This window comes from Condylostylus longicornis, unplaced genomic scaffold (assembly GCF_029603195.1).
Source record: "Condylostylus longicornis isolate FDR11 unplaced genomic scaffold, ASM2960319v2 ptg000094l, whole genome shotgun sequence".
NCBI lineage: Eukaryota > Metazoa > Arthropoda > Insecta > Diptera > Dolichopodidae > Condylostylus > Condylostylus longicornis.
In genome coordinates this window covers 578,844-597,722 of record NW_026578062.1, presented here as the reverse complement: position 1 = coordinate 597,722, position 18,879 = coordinate 578,844, and the positions used below count along the sequence as shown (strand labels likewise).

The following is an 18,879-nucleotide window of genomic DNA, read 5'->3' as shown; positions in this document are numbered from 1 at the left end:
AAGAAAAAAGGGAAAAAATAATAATTATAATAATAATAATTTTTTTCCGATTTAAAATTTCGGAAAATATTTTCAGCTTGGAGGCCTGATAGATATACATATGTATGTGGCATTAGAAAAAACTAATACAATAGTTTCGTTTTGAAAAATAATCATGCAGCTTTGGAAATATTGGACAATTCTCCAGATAATTCTCAAGATATTACAAGAAATAAAAAAAAACGATTTGAACTGCACAAAAGGTAATCTTAAATTATGAATTTTATTTGTAGTTTTGTTTTTAAAGTAAAATCTTTTAGACCTCTTAGATGTAGAAATTTTAATCATTAAGATGTGAAAGACGCATTTGATGACGTCAAAAAAATTTTGGAATAAAATTTTTACTGAAGTATCTTATACTAAAAAATGAAAAATATAGTCCAGCAGAATATAATCGGAAAACGTATAAATATCAAAAAATTATAACATTCACGCAAATAAATTTGAAAACTCAGAGATGCACTGAAAATACTAAATGAATATTAACAGTCCGAAAAAAACTGAATATTTTACTTTTGCAGATTTGTAATGTCTTAAAATTATCAAATATAAAACAGCAGAAAAATTTAAAAGAAAAACATATTAAGTAATTCTTTAATATCTAATATTGTGAAATTCTCATATACTCCTCGTAAAATTTATAATATTTTTGCAGGAGATACAACAGAAATTTTCTTTGGTAAATTTTATGATAAAGTATTCTTTTAGAACATATTTTGTAGCAGAAATTTATATAACATGCAATTTTTTTTAGATTTTGCAGTTTGGATTTATTAAACGTTCTTGATTTTAATTTTGCTTAACTTAATATTAACTCATGCTTATATGAAGCGAACAGCTCAAAATTCAATAAAAAAAAACCCCACAAGAAAATTTTCAAAAAGATTAAAAAAAAAACAATAAGAAGTTTTCGTCCTGGACAGTGGCGTTATGATATCAAAATTTGCTTCCATCCAAATTAAAAATTATTTCGTGAATGCACATTTTGTGAATTATGTGTTAATAAAGTTTCATTCCAGGCGTGTTGAAATTTTTTGATTAGTTTTCAGATGTTGGTATTTGTAATAAAGGTGCTAATTGTGTTAACACAATAGTGTTAAGACACTATTACATTAAAGATCGAGTAAGAACAATTCAGCCACAAGTGCCTACGAACACCACATATATGCTATTCTTTTTCCAAAATTTAACTGATATTATTATTTTTGATGATATTGTGCATATATAGGGGGTTTGCGTTTATTCAGTTCTAGAATAGTTCTAGCTTGTAGTACGTTCGAAAATTCACGCTACATACCCTGAAAATATAGATCGTTCGGTATGTAAAGCGCGTTCGGAAACTCAATTTGCAATAAAGAAATGTAGCACAGACCTCTAGTATAAATTATGTCGCTGCTTCATGAATTTTTTTTTTAAATTTAAAAATCAAAAAAAAATTTAAATTTCAAAATGGCAGATTCAGATATTGAAGGATTATTAATGTAAATTTTCTTTAAGTCTTTAAATCTTTATCAAAATCAATTCATTTGTTTTCTTATTTATTCCATTTATAATAGCCTAATACATTTTTTAGTCAAGATAAAGTTAACTTAAAACTTACGTGGTAAAGTACTTGATTTTGGCAAAAAGTAAAATTAACATTTATTATTCTGTTGCAATAATCTACAATTTTCAAAAATTTTTCACTTCAAACTAGCCTGTACCCATTTCAATTTTTAGCACTTTTCCAAAAAATTTTTTGAAAAAAGTTCTTATTAGTTTCACTCTGTCCGTCCGTCCGTCCGTCCGTCCGTGGACACTTTTTTTGTTTACAAAACTTCTACACCTTTGAAGATAGAAAGCTGAAATTTAATACGTACATAGATCTTCACTAGAAACTTATTTCCGTAGAGCAAAATTTTTACCTATCTCCCCCCCTCTAGAAGTTATACCCCCCCAAAACCCTAGAAATGGCCTTTTTTAAATATTTGTTGCAATGAAACCATAAGCATTTTTGAAATTTTGCAAACGCAGAAAGGCAGTGGCTTACTTCCCCTTGCGCGGTATGCTATAGTTAAACTTTAGAAAAACAAAATGGCCGCTCAAATTTACCGTTATCTAAAGTCCTTTTTTTCCAAATTTTTGATGTCGTTTATTTTCTAGACCCCAACCTGTAGAAGCTTGAAATTTTATGGGCTTTTAGACATTAACAAATAGTTCATTTTGTTAGAAGAAAATTTTTTTCCATCTCCTTCCCCTCTCAAGTTATCACCTCTTGAAATTCGTAAAATTTGAATTTTTGACACCTTATATTTCCGAAACCGCAAGCTTTTCCAAATTTTTGTAAACGCAAAAAGCTAACGGTAAATTCCATGAAATTAAAAAATATAATTATTTTTCTTAACTCACACAATTAACCCTTAAAATCGAGCATTGTGTTAACCCCTTTCTATATTAATTTTTGCTTTATTTCAAAGACTATGCATATACGCGTCATCCTAAATATATGCAATCCTAGAAATAGCTTTGAATATGAATGAAAATAATTCTAATAGTATGGTAGATTGTACATAGACTGTTTTTAAAGCAATATTTTCACTTGTTGAAGGGAAAAGTGCTACAATACAAACCATTGGTTTGACCCAACTTTATTTTTATTCAAATTGATTTTTTTAGTATTTAAAATAGAAATTTTCTGAAAATTATAAATTCTTAAACAAACTTTTTTTTTGTTTTAAAATTTTATTTAGTTCGATAAAAATACTGAAAATAAAAATACTAGAAGTTCGAACACATTGTAAATTTTTATTGGTTATTAAAATTTTATCAGGATATCGAAAACGAGATTGAGTACATAATTATATTAATTTAGTATTTGCATCTACTTTTACAATTAACGTTAAAAATAAAATGTTTTTAATCACTTTAATTAATTAATCGAACAAGACCATTCGATTTAAAACGAAATACCAAATTTCCTTATGGAAGATATTTAATTCCTGCACAAAAAAAAACCAAGTTAGCGCGGGGGTGATAGTTGGTCTGTAAGACCACTTTTATCCGTTCAGAGTTTAGGTGATTCTTTAGGGTAGAAGTCACGCTCCCCCAATGTCGGAGGAAAAAGGCAGATAGAGCCGTCCTTCTTCGTCTTGCGAAATTTTTTCACCTAGTAGAAAAAAAAAATTTTAATTAATTGTACTTACATTGTGCGGCGTCCGTATTTTCCATCAAAAATACAAAAATAAGCACAAAAATACATGTTTTAACAATCCTGGACATTAGCTAGAATAGATAATAAAATTATAATAAAATATTAATAGTTTGTAATAATTAATATAATAAATAAACTTGTACAAAGTATTTTTTCTCTCTTCTTTTTCGTAACACCTAAAGAAACAATTACAATTACGTTGCTTCATGGCATGTTTGGCATTACAGAAACTTACAAAAACAAATTCTGATTAGTGACTTAATATAATTTAACAGTGTTTATGGAACCGGCTCTATAACCGAAGGGTTTCGGGTTCAAACCCCGAACAGGTCACTATAAAAATTGTGTCCAATATTATAGCTTCAAATAAAATAACTTATAAAATAAAAAAATTAGAATACAAGTCATTTTCATATATGTATTTAATATAAAGAAGAAGGAAAAAAATTATAATAAAGGTGAGGATGAAACTAATAAATACATAGAAACATCTTTATCTACCCTACATATTAATATTGTAAAAATAATGTTTTAAATGTACAACAAATTGATATAGCTTTCAATAATATTAATATGATACTTGAATCTTATATTATTCTCTTGACATTAAATTTTTTCAATTTAAAAGCTGCAAAAGCATTTTTTAAACTTTGCCGTAAGCTGTTGTACAAACTTGATCCTTTGACAGAAATTCTTTGAGAAGACAGTAAGGTTCTACCTATACCAATTCGTACATTCCTAAACCTAGTTTTAAAATTGTGAAAAAACATTTGTATGGAATAAATGTGAATGTCATATCATTTAAAATCTTATAAACTGTCATAATTTGTTGAAACTTATAAATTTCACTAAAATTTGTAAACCATTTTTTCAACGATATGAATAAAACATACATATGTACTCGTATTATGTATGCACAAAAAATAATCGAAAAAAAAAACACTTATCGCCGCTTTAGAATTAGTTTTTAATGCACCGACAATTTAGAGTTTTGGGAATCCAGGGGGATTTTGGGAATTATTTTAGTTTGTTTATTACTTGCATTTGTTTTAATAAAAGCCTAATTTTTTACAATAATACAAGTGTTGGTGTAGCAATAGCTTCGTACAAAATTCAATATGAATGTGCGGCACAAAAAACGTTGTAACCAGAAAAATTTATAACTTTTGAAAGCGCAAAAAAACTGTTTTTAGTTTATATGCAGTTTTTGGTTTATATAAATTTTTTTCGCATATTTCGGTTTATTTTATAATTTGACACTTTCACACCAAAAATGATTATAAAAGATAAATATAAGGGGTCAAAATCGAAAAAATAAAAATTTGTAATAAAAGAGTTTGGATATTCAAGCTTGTACAAATGACAAATTTTGTAAATAAACAAGTTTTATGATCTGCCACCTTTGTCAATTTTTAACCCTGTATTCACGCTGGTATGGGGTTAGTAACCAGTTTGAGGAGTCGTCTCCGATATGGACATGTATATACATACATACTTATATTCTTGGTCAGCGTAAAATTCTGCGTTGATTTAGCCATATCCGTCCGTTTGTCCGATCGCACAATAAGTCAAAAACAAATAATTTCGCAAGTTATTTCTATTCTGCCAAGGACAGCTGCTATTGTAATTGAACCAATACAGACAATGGGTTCGGGTAGCTGCCGCACAACTCATAGAAGTTTTTTGAAATATTTCAAAACTAATAAAGGTATTATTAATATCAAAATTTGCAAAGATATGTTCAATTGTACTTTAAATACATATGTTCTGAAAATTTTAATGGAATGGCTCCATTGGTTCGGATAGCTGCCATATAACTCCAAAAGCTAATTTTAAATATTTGGAAAAATAATAAAAGCAGATTCATGAAACTTTGCTGTTGTGTTTCCAATTTTATGTCACATATATCCCTAAAATTTTGGTGGAATGGCTTGACAGGTTCGGATACAGTTAGATTGTAATAGATTGAAAAAAAATAATACAGTTAGATTGATGAAACTTGGCAGATGTGTGTCTGATTAAAGGTCAGACATATCCGTGAAGTTTCTATAGAGTGTTTTGTCAGGTTGGAGTAATTGGTATACAACAATGAAGGCTAATTGTAAGATATTTCCAAAATAAATTTTTAGATTTAGTTCGGTCCGTTTATACCAACTGAAACGTCTTTACTTGTTTTTAATTCAAAGTGTTACTATTTTTTACACTCAATTCTCTCAACAATTTTGCTTGAAATAGCGACATTTTTAATAAAAAGAAATGAACATTTACGTCAAATCGACAATGTCAAATTTTACGTTTTGGCAAGTATTAGAATTACTACAGTTTCTTCTTTACAATTTTCGTTTACGTAAAAGTAAAAAAAATTTCAATTTAAATTTTTTATTGGAAATATTACGAAGAAATTTTCTAAAAAATTAAATTTCTGATTAACCATACAGTTGTCTTTACCAGCAAAGCAATTTTTTAGCAAAAAATATTTTCTAATTTTTTTGAATTATGAAGATAAATTTAAAAATAATAAAACATTTTTTATAAAACACTGTTTCATATTTTTTGCGGTTCAAATATTTTGATTTAAACATCTTTGAAGTTTCCTATTGTTCTACACATATTTGAATTCTCCTTTTAAAAATTTTTCTATTAATAGGTTAAGCGTAGAAATATTTTTTCAATAAAAATTTGGGTAGTCCTGTTAACAGACTTAGTGTACAAATATTTTAAAATTATTGAATTTTTATACGATTTATAAAAACGGAAAACTTATTAAGGTACTATAATACCCTGTACAGATAACAATAGGCGCAAAAACAATTTCTTAATGGTAACCACTTGTTTGTTCTATTTGCTAAATAGAAAATAATCACAACAACAATTCGTTTGAAGCAGATTGTTTCAAGCATTTTGTGATGAATGGTATTTCCAAACCCTGATGTAACTGCAGCTGATGACGAAACGGATATCAAAGAAATTTAAAAATTCAATGATTTTGTTTTATTACATTAGCTTGGATATAAAACTTATAGAGTTTTTGAGGCGACTTATATCACATCATATACAATGACCTTGTTCTGTTATCCCTTTCATTTAATTTTAAAGTTTCCAAAAAGATATTTTTTTTTAAATATAAAGATATTATAAATATCTTTATAATATAAAGATATTTTAGATAATCGCAGATTTAGTGTTGTAAAGTGTGTTAATTGGTTTAAATAATAAAGAAATAATTATGTATGACTAAATTAGAAAAATGTATGTATTGTATGTATGTTGAAAAATTATAAATTTTTTATTGAAAAAATAACTCACATAAATTTCTACCTGTAATCATATTTCGAAACCATTTTTTCAAACCATTTCTGGCCACACTTTTTATGTAAAAAATAAAAACAAAAAACCAACATATTTTATGTTAGCTTCAAATATTATCATTTTTCCGCTATCCATTAATATTTATTTATAGTATGTACATATTAGGTCGGTCTGGTTTACTTGAAAAAAATTTTAAAAAGAAAAAACAATGACGTAATTGCTCGCCAAAACATCTCATTTAAAAAAAATCTGATGTGGTCGGCCATTGTGTATTGTCTAGTTAAGTGAAAGTGTTACAGAATATTATAAAAATGTCTGTTAAATATCATTTTCCAAGTTTTCGGACATTAGTAAGGCTATAGTTAAGATAACTAGAAAAATGTAAATTATTCTTTTAGTACCTATAGAGCTTCCGTTTGTGCTACCCGAATTCCTTGAAGTGCTCACCAGTTTCGGTAACAACTAGAACTCAAACATCAAATTTCAAGAAATTCCATAAAGTCCTTCCGTATATATGGTGAAAAATGTAAAATCGGCCCGCAAATCAGTTTTCGAGCCGTGATCTTTTCAAAAAATTTATGTGTTCATTGTTTTAAAACGAGGAATTCAAATGTTAAATTTCAATGAAATCGGTTGATTATTTCTCTTTATATACACAAAAATGTATATTTGGCACGTAGTAAACGTCCAGTTGCTGATGCCTGATTTCTTCCAAAAGTTAGAAATTTTTGCGGAATATCGAGCAAAGCTTATATATGAAATGTCAAGTAAATCGGTTGAATATTTTCTTCAAAGTGGTCAAAAATGTAAAACAGGCCCGCTAAAAAGTTCAGTTCCTGAGGCCTGATATATCCCAAAAGTTGATCAATCCGTGCCATGGTCGAAATAAACTTACATATAAAATTTCATTAAAATCGGTTCAGCCGAACTTGAGATACACGCGTGCATACACAGACCGACAAACCGACAGGTTGCTAAAAATAGTGTATGTACACTTCCCTACTATGGAGAAGTGCATTTCCACCGAAAACTAGATATGCAAAATTTGTTGCCATCACATGCTACCTATTGTATACACAATACGGTCGGTAAAAAAGTAAACCAGACAGAAAAGTCGAAAAAACTTTTAAAAAATTTTAAAAATAAGTGATAAGCATTAAATTTCAAAATATTTATCAAAAATAAACAAATATTTTTTAGTTATCCAAAAAAACGAAAATTTTGATGAAAAATGTGAAACTTAGAAAAAATCATTTGGGAATTCATTTTGTTTATTTTTAATTAAGAAGTTAAAAATAAATTATTGTTGATGAAAAACTTGTTTTTGAAAAATAAAACCTTCTGATATAATCAAGAAAAACATATACTTTGACAGTTTTAGATTTTAAAATTTTTTAAAACGCTAAATTTAAAAGAAAAAACTTTAAACTTTTAGAAAATAAAAATATTGTCGTTTTCTCTACTTTTTGTTCAAACTTTATAAAGTTTTTTCGAGTTGTATAAAGTTTTTAAAACTTTCCTATACCAGACAAAGCAATAATATATTTACGACAAAATAATTTTATTTATTTTCTACTAAGTTGAAACGTCAAAAAACGTTTTTTTTGACGAATTTTATGTTAAAATCTATTTGTCAAAGAATTTTATGTTAAAATTTAATATTTTCTAGAAATATGTACATATAACAATCTCTCGATAGTGTATCAAATGCTTTATGGGACATAAAGAAAGATAATGTGAAAATAAATTTACATAATTTCCCATATTAGTGGACAAATTATGTGCAAGGTTTAATTACTTTCGCCCTCGACGCTCAATGAGACCGATTCCCAAACGACTACATATTGCAAAAACAAATTTTCGGTGTCGTTGAATTAAACGAAATTTTAATTCAGTCGATGTAGTCAAAAATTTGACAAGCAGAATATATTTAGTTGCCAAGCTGTTTCTTAATTTATAAAATATCAAAAGCAGAGATGACCTTTTGTATAAACAGATGTATCAAATGAATGTATTCAAATTAAATAAAAGAGTTTTTAATATAAATATTCGCAAATTAATAAACATAAGTTGTTGAAACAGCTGTTATGTTCTGTGTATCGAATAATTGTTATTAAAAATAACTTTTTTGCTTTAATTTATTTTACAAAAGTAGAAAAGTAAATGTTGGAGGGAGCAAAGCAATTTATTAACCAATATATTTTTTGCTTACTTTAAACAGGTCATTCAATTTTGTCATTCTCATTGAGCGTCGTTTCACCGACATCAGCTGATTACATTGTATTTGTCATTCTCATTGAGCGTCAAAGATCAGGTTTCTTTCCAGAGTAAAAAAATCTCCCCATAGCTACCGCTTAAACCTGCATTTTGTGTGTAGACACATTCCGAACATATGTTTATATACTACATTGCGCAAAAAACACACATATATGAATGTATTTATTTACATAATACATGACGTATAATTAAAGTTATAACAATATTTTTATGAAAGATTTGACATACTCGTAAAACAAAAACAAAAAGAATAAAAATTATAGTGAAACTTAAAGTAAGTTAATGACAACAAAATAAAACATATTCAGATAAACTAATGGTTCTTAAAATAGCACATTTGCCTTTAACAGATGAAAAACAACACCTTAACTATACCATATACATATACGAAAATTTACCAAAAAATTACACAGCAAAATTCAACTCTCCGTTTACATCACACTAATGCAATCACTCACCAATATTTGTATACAAAAAATTCTCTTATCTAAAAGAGTTAAGCAGTGTTAATAAGAATTTTTGGGAGAGGGAAAAAGTACGCAATAAAGTATAATGTAATTTTAAAAGCGGGAGTTATTTATTTTTTCGTATATAAAGTATAGTAAAAAATATTAAGAATTTTAAAAGCGGGAGTTTTATTTCTGTAACTTATTCCAGTACAAGGTGGCAGAAAGTATGTGTCCATATTATATAAAAGCGAAACGAAAAAATAAAATTTACATATTATGTGCATATAATTTGAAAAAGACAAATAATATTAACAAAAAACTTAAAATTTGTAATTAGTAATTGTCATTACATTTATTGCAATATAAACTATGAATTTTTTATTTTTATTTAACTTTTGTTTTAAAAGTTTAAAACAAATATTTCTTATGAATATACATACTCGTACACGCGTATCGGTAATAGGTATTTTTTTTATAAATTGCTTAATTTCTATGCCTCGTCTATATTGCGGCTTGACGTGAAATCGGCTCGAAACTCGAGCTGCGTTTTTACTATATTAGCTTAAAAGCCCAAAAACGACGTTTAGCTATTAAATTTCGAATCATTATTAATATTTCAAGTCAAGCAAGCGACTTAAGTGAAGCCGGCTTCAGGTCAAGCAACGTTTATATAGACAATAATACGCTTAAAGCAACCATATAAATGGAGTACATACATATTACCTTGAATAGGTACTCGTATGTATCGTATAACAAAGTATGAAATTTTAAATTTATACTCTCATGCATTCGAATGTTTTTACCTAACTTTTATGAAATGAAAAAAAAAAAAATTTTGTTATCAAAATAAAAATAACAAAATTTTTACCTAGCTTAATTTAATTTTATTTCAGTTCATGTTTTTGATACACTCGTTTGTTTACAATATTTTGTTTCTTTCTTTTCTACACAACTCTTTTTACCACCTATTTCTAAAAAAAAATGGAATATTTTAAGAATTTGGAAGCAAAATGCAAACGAAAACTAACGGAATAGAACGAGTTGAACTACTTAATATACATATACTTTTTTCATACATAGTCTGAAACAAAAAGATGCTGTTTTTCTGAAAAATTGTTTTCTATTCGTCATATTTTTATTGTAAGTTACAAGTATTGCGCCATAATGCAAGTTATTTTGCTAGCTATCACAACATTTTTAACATCAAAAATATTATGTTGTGGTATGTTATAAGAAAGGCTAGGAGAATAACAAAATTAAACATTTTAGAAGATTTTGAACTTCCTTTTTTTGATTTGCGCCGATAAAAGGCTGACAATTAGAGTAAAAGTAACAAACCAAAATGCTCTCAAATAATTTAGAAATAGTGGACAGCTTAGCAATGATCCTGTAATTGTTAATCAAAAAACGCGCCCTCTTCTTAGCATGGAAAAAACTTCTTTCAAATTCCAGAAATCATCAGTACCCGATGAATATGATCGCCACACATAAAGAGAAGTGCCGAAGAACCTTATCAACTCCCAGAACCAAATCAAAACAATTACTCTCATCCACATTCTCAGAGAAAACTTCATTTGAAGAAAAATAATCACCTAGCGGGAAGGCACAGGAGAAATGGTAAGTGAAAGGATTAAAAATGACCGCAAAATCGTTTGAGTATTGGTCCAGGAGAAAATGGATGTTCATCAAGCTCGTATTTATAATTTATAAAATCACTGAGCCTTTTACAATGAGCTGAGACAACCGCGGCCTCAAAGCTATCAAATCGTTGGGATCCTACCTACAACAACTGGAGGGTCGAGAGCTGTGAACACACCTGCCGAGAGTCCCTACCACCAGCCACCACGTGCCTACCACCGGGACGCATTCCACAAAGGGGTGGAGACAGCCGGGTAAATAGCTAAACGAGCTCCATATAAGTGAGAATTTTGTAAAATTAGCCATTTGTTTTTCACAACTCTTTTGTAAGAATCTTCAAACAAAATTTTTAGCACAACTTTCCAATCAAATTTTTTGAATTAGTTTTCATTGGACGTATGTATGTTCGAAATTTACTTTTTAACATTTGGTAGCGGGGCTGTTTTTTTAAAAAGATTTTCTTATATTATTTTATTCGAAATTTCAATCACTATCTTAAGAAAATTTGATTCACACTACATACTCGTAAACTGTTTTCATTTCACAGAAAATTTGTTATGTTTGACATTTTGTTTATTTGAAAATTTTGAAGAAATATTTTTGTATTTGGTATTCATGTTATTTTTGAATTTTGAAATATATTTAGATTTGGCAATGACCATGCACTAGTTCTCGGTAAAATTCGATTGAAGTACAATCTGTGTCCTAACAATAGCCATGACACAATTGAAAAGTTTAACGTCGAATCATTCCAGAATGAAAGTACTAAATACTTTTACCAACGAAGACTCAATGATAAAACACACGATAACCCAATAGTTGAAACAGATAATCCAGATCAAGCGTGGGAAAGACTGAAAAATAACATAATGAGTGCAGCAGGTGAAGCGCTAGGTAGAAGAACTGTTAGAGCAAGAAAAACAACTAACTATAAAACCCCATGGTTCACAGAAGAGGTCAAACGAACTGCTAAAGAGAAGAAGCAATCGTATCTGCGTTATAAAACCACCAGAACGCTAGAAGATAAGCAGTCTTACATTCGTATCAGAAATGAGGCAAACAGAAAAATAAGAGAAATCAAAGAGTCGTACTGGGAAAGATTAACTAAAGATATGGAAAACGACATGTACGGAGCTCAGAAAAAAGTGTGGAAAATGTTGCGCAATAGAAAATCTGAAGTAAGCGAAACTGTCAAAATAAACCCCATTAGCAATAGAAGATGGATGGATTTCTTTCAGATATTGTATAAGCAAGACACCTCAGAAGAATCATCAAGCGAGCAGTTTATCACGAACAATATAGAGCGCGCTACAGTAGAATATCATAATTTAGATAATGCAATAACTAAACTGAAGAATAGAAAAGCTCCTGGCATCGACCGCATTACTAACGAAATGCTGAAGTATGGTGGTGAGTCTCTGCAAACCGAACTAGTAAAGCTGTTCCAAATTATCTTTACAACTAATAAGGTACCCGTTGAATGGAAGGGAAGCGTAACCATACCGATTTTTAAAAAGGGTAACAAGAACGACCCTAAAAATTATCGTGGTATAACACTTTTGTCTTCCTCACAGAAGCTCCTGTCAAAAGTAATTATAGACAAAATGGCCTCATACGTCACAACTCGAGAAGAACAACAGGGTTTTAGAGCCAACCGATCGACAACGGACGCCATTTTTATAGTTCGACAAATAGCAGAAAAATCTATCGAATATAACGTCCCGGCTTTCATGTGCTTCGTAGATCTTGTCAAGGCTTTCGATCGAGTAAGATTGCAAGACGTACGAGTACTAAACATCTTTCATGAAAAAAATGTGCCTTTAGATGTAATAGAAGTTGTTAAAGATTTAAATACTGAATGCAAAACTAGAATACAGGTTGATGGAAAATTGGGAGACGAAATCAACTGCAAGACAGGTATCCGTCAAGGAGATTCACTAAGCCCTATATTATTTAATCTCGTTATGGATAAAATAATCGAAGAGGTGGACAACCTAACGGGCTATCAAATGGGTGATAATAATATATCAATTGTGTGCTATGCAGATGATGCAATCCTGATCGCCAAAACAGAAAATTATCTACAAAGGCTTCTTCATAAATTCGTCGTTACTGCAAAAAAGTACAATATGGAGGTCTCGATAGAAAAAACAAAATCTTTAGTTATTTCCAAGGAACCTATTAGATGTAAACTCGAAATAGAAACAAAAATGATTGAACAAGTAATGAAGTTTAAATATCTGGGGGTCGAAATAACAAGTGAACGCAACACGGTAAGAGAAGTAAGAGAAAGCAGTATGAGAGGAGCACGTGTATCAGGTTTCTTGGCCGATACTGTATGGAGAAATAAATATTTGGGCGTCAAAAGCAAAACAAAGATATATAAGACGGTTGTCAGACCTATACTTACGTATGCATCTGAAACTAGAGCTGAAACGAGTACGAAAACAGCTACTACGTACGGCGGAGATGAATACTCTAAGAGCAATTGTAGGAAAGACCAGACTAGAACGTGTAAGAAATACTGAGGTTCAAAACCAACTTATTAAAATAGCCAGAGATAATAAACCATTTGGAAGACGTCTACCAGGCAGACCGCCGAAACGATGGGCTCAAAGCTGGATATCTACATCAACGGAACTTTAGGAAATTGCATCTTTCATTTCAATCTATAATTTCACTATCAAACAAATAACTATACACTTAATTAACTTAACCATTAACATAACGTTTTAACTACATTTTTATAACTTCCATAATTTTTTTAAAAAAAACTGTAATTGAACGACTAGCGTGTAGAAAAACAAGCAACTATGCTTATAATAAAGAAAAAGAAGAAGAAGAAGATTTGGATTTCAATTTATTAAAGATGATTATAGATTTAAAAATTTTTTAGAAATTTTTTTGAGTTTCTTTCAAAACGTAATTTAATTTAAGAAATAATTTCAAAAAATAAATGATTCACAAGAGGAAAATATGTTATCTTGGAAAACATGTTTTACTTTGACAGATTTTTTCCATGCGAAATTTGTAGTTAAACACTATTCATAACATGTTATTCGAGAATAACAAGCTCTTCGTTGTAGTCTGAACGTTTATAGGAAAAATTTTTTGACAGAATAATTGGAATAAAAATGGAGAATAAAAATTATTTTCACAAAAACAAAATATTAAAATAATAAAGAAAATTACACTTATCATTTCGCTAAAGCTAAATTCATAACTTTTGAAATTGTATGTACGAGTACGTATATGACATTTAAGAAAAAAGTTTGTATGGTCGTGTCATTTTCATAATGTGAAGACAAAATAGAAGTGAGAAATCAAACCTATTAAAATTTAGAAGCGAAAATATTTCAAAATTCAAGTTAAAAGAAAATCAACATTCTTAACATTCCATCACAAGACCGTATTAAATTTTAACCTACATACTTATTTTAGTAAAAAACAATAAGCTTTTTCGTGAACATGCTTATTTTATTTTTTTGACAAATTGTTATTAAAAAATAACTCTGCTATTTTTAACCGAGCTATTTTAAAGATAGACTTGAGTCTATTTGTTAAAATAATTAAACTGGGGTTTTTTTTATTTTTTAACACTTTTCTAAAAAAAATTTTTGAAAAAAGTGATTTTTTGTTTCACTCTATACGTCCGTCGTTTCGTGCAACTTCACAAAACTTCTGAACTCTTGAAAATAGAAGAATTTCATATGTACCTAGAGTTTTATTTCGAACATATTTCCGTAGAAGCAAATTTACTGCTCAAATATATTTCCGTAGCAGCAATTACCTATCCGCCCTCTAAAAGTTATAACCCCTCAAAACCCTAAAAATTTCAATTTTTTTTTTGTCGTTTTATTTCAAATATTGCATACATTGCACATCCTAAATGTATGCAATCTGTCAAATATATTTGTATATGAATGAAAGTAATTTTAATAATGTAATGTATAGCTGAATGGTTTTCAAAGGCTGCATTCTCACTTGCTGAAGGGAAAAATGTTACATCACAAACCACTTGTTTGACCCAACTTCATTTGTCTCGTAAGGGGATCAATTTATGTATATACATTAATTACATAAATTAATGATTTTCTTTTCGAAAGAAATAATATATCAGATATTATGTTATGAATTTTAAACTCGAAAATGAAATCAAAATTCAGTACCTATATTTTAATTGAAACGTAACAATTTTTAATTTATTTACAATAAATTTATTTACAATAATTAAAATATTAACTAACATTGATTTCTCCATCGTTACTTTATAATTATAGGTATTGAACTATATTTTAGGCTAAATCGATTTCTAATTATTGGCAGGATTAATTTTCATGCTAACAAAAAAATTTTTGTTAGCATGAAAATTAATCTTTTTTAGTAGTCCAAAATTTGTTGGACTACTAAAAAAGACTAAAACAGTATACAGCCTTATTTAATAAGAAATAAAAAGTATTTGCTATTACAACTTTTTATACATGGTAATATTTATTTTATTTGGACAGGTGTTATTTATGCTTGCATTATTTTGTTTTTTGTTGTCGCTGAAATAAGACTATTCATGCATATATAATATATGTATCATGGACATAATATATTGACGTTTAACTAATTGATCTTAGAATATTTACAATAATTACATTTAAATTTTTAAGTAATGTTTGTTGCTTTCAGCCCTATCATGAATTTCGTTCGTAGCTGCGAAATTCGGAAAATTACGAAGTTCATATTCTCAATTCCGGGTTACTAATATTCTATTTCGAATATTGGTAATAGAGTAATCATAAATTACTTTCGTAGTTAAAATAACCCTCAATGGTCTGCAAAAGAAATACTTACACATGACAAGCAATTTAAAGGTAATGGTTGTTTTGTTTGAATTTGAGTTCTTTTAAAACTGCTACCATGAAACGCAATGAATTCATAATTGAAAAAAATTTTTCTTTACTTTTCAAAAAAACTTAAAAACAAAAATAACTGCAAACTCCTATTTTATAAAAGTTTTGTACTCAAATAGCAACAAAAAACGTAAATAAACATTTGACAGTTCAAATAAAAAACTGATTTTGATATTCCGAAAAATTGTGTTGCCATTGCTGATTCATAATTTCTATGAAAGATATTTGTGATTGTGATCATTTAAAAGTCTACGTCGTAGCTAAGCTCGTAATTCGTAGAATTCTACGAGGGGAATTCATGATAGGGCTGTTTGATTTTTTAAAATATTGTAAATATTTATGAACACAAGTACATATGTATGTAATTACATATGTACATAAACTATATATTATATATGTAAAATGTACATTTATTCATATTTTTACCATTTTTCTTTTCTTTTGTTTCGCAGTTCTTTCTTGTTCGGTGATATTTTATAAATATTTTTCTTTAAACGGTTATATTATCCAAGTTAAGGTAAATTAAAAAAAAAACCTGCAAGTAATACATTGGCACATAATTAGGTACATAAATTTTGAATAATGAAGTTAAATTTATGAAAAAAAAAACTATTTTATTGGATTACCACTCTAAAATACTTGTTTAATTTAAATTTTTAATGAGTTTCAAATTATTGTTAGAAACTTGCTTTTTGTTTATTATTGTTTTAAATAAAAAATTTCACATAAATATTTTAGTAGTTTTCTCTTGCTTTTTTTGTTTTTAATTATCACAGTAGAGCAAATTATTATGAAAAATATTAGTTTTATTAAATAACTAAATATGATAACTTGTACGGTGTAAATATATAACGTGTTTACTACATAGCTTAATAAAGTCGAAAAAAGTTTTCCAAGGATTGTAGAATTCAAAATCAAAAAATTTAATTAAATTGAAGAAAACAGGAAAATTTTATTAATTAATGGCTGTAAACAAATACCGTAAATAAAATATCCATGCATATGAGTACATATATATATGTATATGTATGTATATTTCCATATTTGCATATGTCATATATCGAAATGCGTGCTAGGCTGATTAAGGGTACTAAACCAGCTCGCATTTACGTGCAGATTACATTAGTATATGTATGTATGTATGTATGTATGTATATACATACATACATACAAATATGTATGTGTATGTATATGTATAAATATGTATGTATATAATCACCAATATTTTTCAATGTTCATGCACAATATTATTCGTATTTGCATTCATAAATGCAAATGTAGACTGACAATGAAAGTATATCTATATTATAAGTAATTTCACTATCATCTTACAGAAACCTAAAGCAAATTTTTAGAAAAACCATCATACAAAAAACCTTGCAGTTAAATGAATTAAAAACTATATTCCTTTTTTCTAAATATGTCATGTTCCACAATTATTATGAAAGAGAAAATATACGTTATTGATATCTAACAAATTTTTTCGTAATTAATTTTTCATAACTTTTTCAAATATTTTATACAATGTTAAGGAGTTTTGATGCCCAAGATATGAGAGTTTTTCTCATTAAGAGCAAGTTTTTTACATTAAAATTTAAATTTCTTTTAAATTAATAATTATATGTGTCTAGTATAATTGTATTTTTAGTACGTACATACTAATGTGTACTAAATGAATAGGCTTAAAATATGTATATACATACTTGTTTTTGTTAATAATGAATTAAATTAAATTTTTGTTAAACCAGATTTTGTAAAAAACCATTATTTTAAACTTTAAAATATTGAACTTTAAAATTACAATCTATAAGTGTACAATTACTTTTGGCACTCACAGTATATGTATTTACATGTACATATATACACTTGAATGAAGGACTTTTATTTTTTAAAAAACTTTTTTTATGGTTCTTCTTAAATTTGTTTCCTATCTTATTATAGGTATCTATTTTTTGAAATTTATCAAAATATATTCGAAATTTTAGGAAGTTCAGTAAAAAGAATCTAACTAATTGTGGGAAGTAAATATACTTATGTATTATAGACATACTTTGCTAGCAAAATAAAAAGGCGTATAAAATTTTATACCCGCATATGTATGTATGTAGTAAAACGTATGTGTATAAAATACAAGATTTGGCAATTGCAGTTTCACACCATGTTTTTATACATGCATACATACATATGTGTCTACATAATTATTTGGGAATATTTATGCTATATAATACATGAATATGTGCATATATGTTTATACACAAACATATGTATAAATATGTAATACATTTTGAAATTTACAAATCAACACATACATAATTCGATATATTATAAGTATAGTTATAACATTCGCTGAACAAGAATATGTATGTACGTTTGAATGCATGTGCGCATCATAATATATTTTTTATAATCTCTTTCCTGTTGTAATTTTTTGAAAATAAATTATACACGCATATACATACATATATATATATGTATATGGAATGTGGCTTAATGTTTTAAAACAGTTTTTTTATTAAATAGCAAATCGTATTTAAAATATGAAATGCTAATAATATCATGAATTAAAAGTATTTTAAATAAATTATAAAACCGTTAAAAAAGTTTTTTAATATCATGTTTCACATATTTTAAAATTCAAATTTTTTTAATAAATAGTATTTTTGATTTCCGTTGTTTGTTAGTTTCGAATAATTGCAGTTATCCATGTACTTATATATGATCAATATAACAGTAAAATTTCATGTACCCACTATTCGATTCAAAAATATATGTACGTGTTGTATTTTTTTTTCTTGATTTTTAATTTTTGTTTAGTTTTATATTTTTTTATTTTTATATAACTTTATGCTTAAATTAAAAAAAAATATAATTATCTTATATACATAGTTATAAACGCACTGTTACTTCTCAGACTAGGTAAATTTAAACTGAATAGTAGTGGAAAAAAAAAAACAAAAAAAAATTTTGACACAGAAAGCAAAAAAAAATGGTAAAAACTTAAAAAAAAATTATAAATGTAAAATATAACAATTTTATATTTTAAAAACCAAGAAATAAAAGACAAAAGCAAAAACGT

At 27.6% G+C, this 18,879-nt stretch overlaps 1 protein-coding gene across 6 annotated transcripts in view; it reads right to left on the bottom strand.

Moving 5' to 3' along the window:
- The window catches only part of LOC129613892 (probable chitinase 10), a 27,862-nt gene extending 8,983 nt beyond the window's left edge, over positions 1–18,879 (bottom strand). Inside the window, exons 1-3 of one of the 6 annotated variants that reach the window (XM_055528206.1) lie at positions 18,686–18,879; positions 16,230–16,338; positions 3,222–3,300 (exon numbers count right to left, since the gene is read on the bottom strand). In XM_055528206.1, the coding sequence (XP_055384181.1) occupies positions 3,222–3,300; positions 16,230–16,232 (82 nt within the window). In that variant the 5' untranslated portion in view covers positions 16,233–16,338; positions 18,686–18,879. Of the gene's footprint in view, positions 1–3,221; positions 3,301–16,229; positions 16,339–18,549; positions 18,662–18,685 lie in introns of those variants that run through there. The other 5 variants (XM_055528209.1, XM_055528205.1, XM_055528208.1 and 2 more) reach the window with 5 other exon arrangements.